Below are 4,141 nucleotides of genomic sequence, written 5' to 3' on the forward strand. Positions count from 1 at the left end.
CCCCCTTTTGTAAAAATGTCCGCCAGCGCCCCCTGCCGTACTCTGAACGCCCCCTGGGGGGCGGTACCGCCCACGTTGAGAACCGCTAATTTAGATAGATTGCTAAGATTTATATGAAGTGAGCTTCACTGTGTTTATGTGATCTTTTGTGACAGTAGACGGATCATCTGTCTCAGCATAAAAAAGAAATCAGCTGAATGTATTAGTCTCTGAGTTGAGAACCTGTTGGAACAAAGATTCGTTTCAGGAGCGGCTCTACTCCGGACCCTTCACAAATTACCAAATGACCAAATTACAGAATTAAAACAATGGGGGGAAAATAGAGCTTTGTGCAGTGTTGGGATTGGGAACTAAAATCGATTCCTGTAGTTAACCTTAAATATAATAATCGGAGCCGATGTCTTGTTCCGTAAGCATGCAGAGTTGACTAACGTGTTTATATCATATGTGTGTTCTTTTCACGCAGCTCTGCTGTCGTCGTGGTGTGAGGAGCTGGGCCGTCTCCTCCTGCTGCGTCATCAGAAGAACAGGCAGAACGAACCACAGGGAAAAGTTCCCATGCAGCCCAGCATGACCAACATGAAGCCTGGCCTCACACACAGGTCAGTCACATTTGTGAGAATGTGTTTCTGTCAAAAGAACAAAGGAGAATGGTTAATAAGAACAAAAAAGGAGAAAAAAAGTTGACACCAAGACATTCTATCAACTATGAAGTAAAGGAAAAAAAAAAAAAATCCTGTTGTTCTGCCAAGAGCCAGAATCACCAAGGAAGGAGCAAGAGGGGATTTATTTGGGGTGGAGAGGCAAACCAGCATTGATGTGAAGTAATATTTTTGAGGAACATTGTGTGCTCTTGCTTTTCTTTTCCTCTAAGAGAAAATCCTGGAATTAGCTAAGAGTGCTGTTTGCCTCCGCCGAGGATCTTTGGGGGAATATTGTGCCTTTTATGAGGAAATATTGAACATGTCGTCCATTCCAAGAACTAACCTCGGAGAGAAAACAAACTGCTTTCCAAAAACAGCATTTCCCTCCCCTCCGCACAGACCACTTGTCTCTACCCAAGAGACTTCAGTTTATTTATTCGATGTACCAGACTCTCTTATTTGTTTTATTCAAAATTACTTAAATTCCTGCTCACTTCTTCTTATTTGTGTCAAGGATTTTGTTCCCCAGCTGTAAGAATTGCTCGTATTTGGTTCCTTTTCTGTGTCTAATAAATGAAAGATTTTTATTCTCCATTATTTGGTATGCTATCTTGCCTCAAAACGCCACAATAATAATGTTTTTATCTGTTTTCCAGTGATGGATCATTTCCGTATGACTCTGTACCCTGGCAACAGAACACCAACCAGCCCCCAGGGTCGCTGTCCGTGGTTACAACAGTGTGGGGTGTGACTAATACGTCACAAAGTCAGGTATCCATCCATATCAAAACAGCCTCTCTCTGTTTTTTTCTCTTTTTTTGTGCGTGTGTGTCTTGTTCTGCAGACTTGAGCTATAAATTCACTCTTTTATAAGCATGATTTTTGTGAAACCAGTGAGCTTCTGTTTGTAGGTGCTGTGTAATCCTATGGCGAACAGCAACAACCACATGAATCCCGGGGGAAACCACATGGGATCGGGTATGTCGGCCAGCGCAGCAGGGCTCAGTTCGCCTCAGTTCAGCGCTCAGCAGCAGCAGTTCCCAAGCAAAGGAGGATCCGGCCAGTCGTACATGCAGCAGGGCATGTACGGCAGGCCCGGCTACCCCGGTGGTCCTGGGGGGTACAGTGGAAGGTGAGACACTCAATCAAGCCAATATTTATTTGGCAGCGGGTCAGAGGCCAAGGCTACTATTAGCAGGATGTAATTGTGTTTGTGGTTTGATTGGAAGAGAAAGATTTGTATGTTTAATTTAACACGCCTTTCATGTCTACTTGCTAAAACCGTGTTTCTCTGAGGGGCTTTAGTGAGTGGCAGGGGGGGCATTTCTAGGGGTGCGCAGATTGATAGCCTCAACTTCCTTTGGGTGATTGACAATACTTACTTGTGAAACCGATCTTGTCCACTGATTGGTGGACAACAGAGCGAGAATAACATGCATTAAAACAAAATTTACCACAAAAAAAAAAAAACCTCAGGTATCCTTGCCTGCTTTGCAGGTTTTGCAACTGTTTTTCTGTGCACTGTGTGTCTGCTGGTGGGGGGGGGCCCATGCGTAACTAAGCTAAAACTCATTCTGTACTCAGATCTCCACACTGTCATAGAGCATCAATACAACTGAAGCTGAAGTAGATTTGTAGGGAGCCTGACTAGAGCTGTGAAAAGTGAGGTCAGGTGTTAATACTCAAACAGAAAACTGATTCAACTTTATCATAACAATTGATTTGTTTATTTATTTATTTATTTAGTTACTCTGGTGGCCCGAGCGCCCCTCCTGGCGGTATGGGAATGACGACACACACACGCCCCTCTGGTGACTTCACTCCCCCTGCTGCCGCAGCTGCTGCTGCAGCCGTAGCTGCAGCTGCTGCCACGGCCACGGCCACTGCGACTGCCACCGTGGCGGCTCTGCAGGAAACGCAAAATAAAGAGATGAACCAGTACGGACAGGTACAGAACCCGCCTGAGAACATCTGTCCATCTGCCTGCTTGTCACCCAAATAAAGTCTGTTTAACACTTAAACCTTTTATTACCCGCCAGATGTGCCCGTCGTTCCAGATGGGCCCCGCACCAGCCTACAACAGCCAGTTCATGAACCAGCCGGGCCCCCGAGGGCCTCCTGGAGGTATGAACCCAGCCGCCATGGGCTCAGGCATGAACAACCCCAACATGAGTGGCCCTCCAATGGGCATGAGCCAGGCTCGAACACCGGGCATGGGGCCTTTTGGAGGTCCCAGTCAGAGGATGCCTCAGCAGGGTTACCCTGGTGGGCCCCGACAAGGCATGCCCATGCAGGGGATGAAGAGGCCGTATCCCGGGGAGGTCAGTGAAACGTTCGAGCAACTGCACCACTTTCAGAATATCGCCACCTGTTGTTTCCAACTTGAATGTCTTTGACTTTCCTTACCCAGGGGAGTTACGGGGGTCAGCAGTACGGGCCAAACAGCCAGTTCCAGCCTCAGCAGGGACAGTACCCCTCAAATGCCTCCAGGCCGCTGCCTTCCCCCAACTACCCCAGCCAGCGGATGCCAGTGCAGCAGGGTCAAGGACAGTACCCCCCTGGCATGCCCATGAGCCAGTACTACAAGGTCAGCTTTCCCACATCAGCTTTACTTTCCACACTTCCTGCCACAGTTGGCGTCAAACTATTTTGTAGCTGCCTGGGAACTTTAACAATCGTTGGTTTTTATTTACGCCCACAGCAAGAACCATTCAATGGTCAGAACACTAGCTTCACTGGAGGCGGATACTCCTATAACCCAGGCAGTGGGGTGTGTTTTAACTTCCTTCTTTCAGACCATTCAATTTCAGCTGTGCCCTGAACAAATTATTTTACTTCGTGTAATTTTACTTTTATTATTGCACTTTTCCTGTCTGTCGCAGCCCCCCAGGCCTGGTAACTACCCACACTCTCCAGTCCCTGGAAACCCAACTCCTCCCATGACCCCAGGAAGCAGTATTCCTCCTTATCTGTCGCCAAACCAGGACGTGAAACCCCCCTTTCCACCCGACATGAAGCCAAATATGACAGCACTTCCGCCCCCTCCGGGTGAGTTAGGCAGCAGGTCTAAAACAAAGGGGTTCACATATTATGAGTATTTATTTATTTTGTCCCTGCTAGTTTTTTACATGCAAGGATTAAAAGAGTGTTTCTCCATTTTAGGCAACCCAAACGAGGAGCTGCGGCTGACCTTCCCAGTCAGGGACGGGGTGGTGCTGGAACCGTTCCGCCTGGAGCACAACCTGGCTGTCAGCAACCACGTCTTCCATCTGCGACCCTCCGTCCACCAGACACTCATGTGGAGGTACGTTTAAACACGGCCGTGTTACAGAAACTAGTCATGAGCTTAGTGCACTTCACCTGTATAAAGTGTGTGTTTCTTCCTAACCTTTTCACATTTTTGTTACCTAAAAGTTTCATGTATTGCTGTGGATTTTTTTTTTTTTTTTTTTTTTTTATTTAAACAAAATGAAGTGAAAAATTGGGGGAAAAAAAAA

The 4,141-nt window shown here is 47.0% G+C and overlaps 1 protein-coding gene across 7 annotated transcripts in view; it reads left to right on the forward strand.

Moving 5' to 3' along the window:
- Nucleotides 1–4,141, forward strand: part of zmiz1a (zinc finger, MIZ-type containing 1a) — a 146,521-nt gene that overhangs the window by 134,748 nt on the left and 7,632 nt on the right. For all 7 annotated transcript variants that reach the window (XM_015027789.1, XM_015027784.1, XM_015027788.1 and 4 more), the window contains 9 exons: nt 467–602; nt 1,301–1,415; nt 1,556–1,776; nt 2,391–2,592; nt 2,684–2,965; nt 3,055–3,231; nt 3,346–3,414; nt 3,527–3,692; nt 3,807–3,948. In XM_015027789.1, the coding sequence (XP_014883275.1) occupies nt 467–602; nt 1,301–1,415; nt 1,556–1,776; nt 2,391–2,592; nt 2,684–2,965; nt 3,055–3,231; nt 3,346–3,414; nt 3,527–3,692; nt 3,807–3,948 (1,510 nt within the window). The remainder of the gene's footprint in view (nt 1–466; nt 603–1,300; nt 1,416–1,555; nt 1,777–2,390; nt 2,593–2,683; nt 2,966–3,054; nt 3,232–3,345; nt 3,415–3,526; nt 3,693–3,806; nt 3,949–4,141) is intronic.

The sequence above is a fragment of the Poecilia latipinna genome, unplaced genomic scaffold (genome assembly GCF_001443285.1).
Source record: "Poecilia latipinna isolate Pla-1442-1.1 unplaced genomic scaffold, P_latipinna-1.0 Scaffold107, whole genome shotgun sequence".
NCBI classification, from domain to species: domain Eukaryota; kingdom Metazoa; phylum Chordata; class Actinopteri; order Cyprinodontiformes; family Poeciliidae; genus Poecilia; species Poecilia latipinna.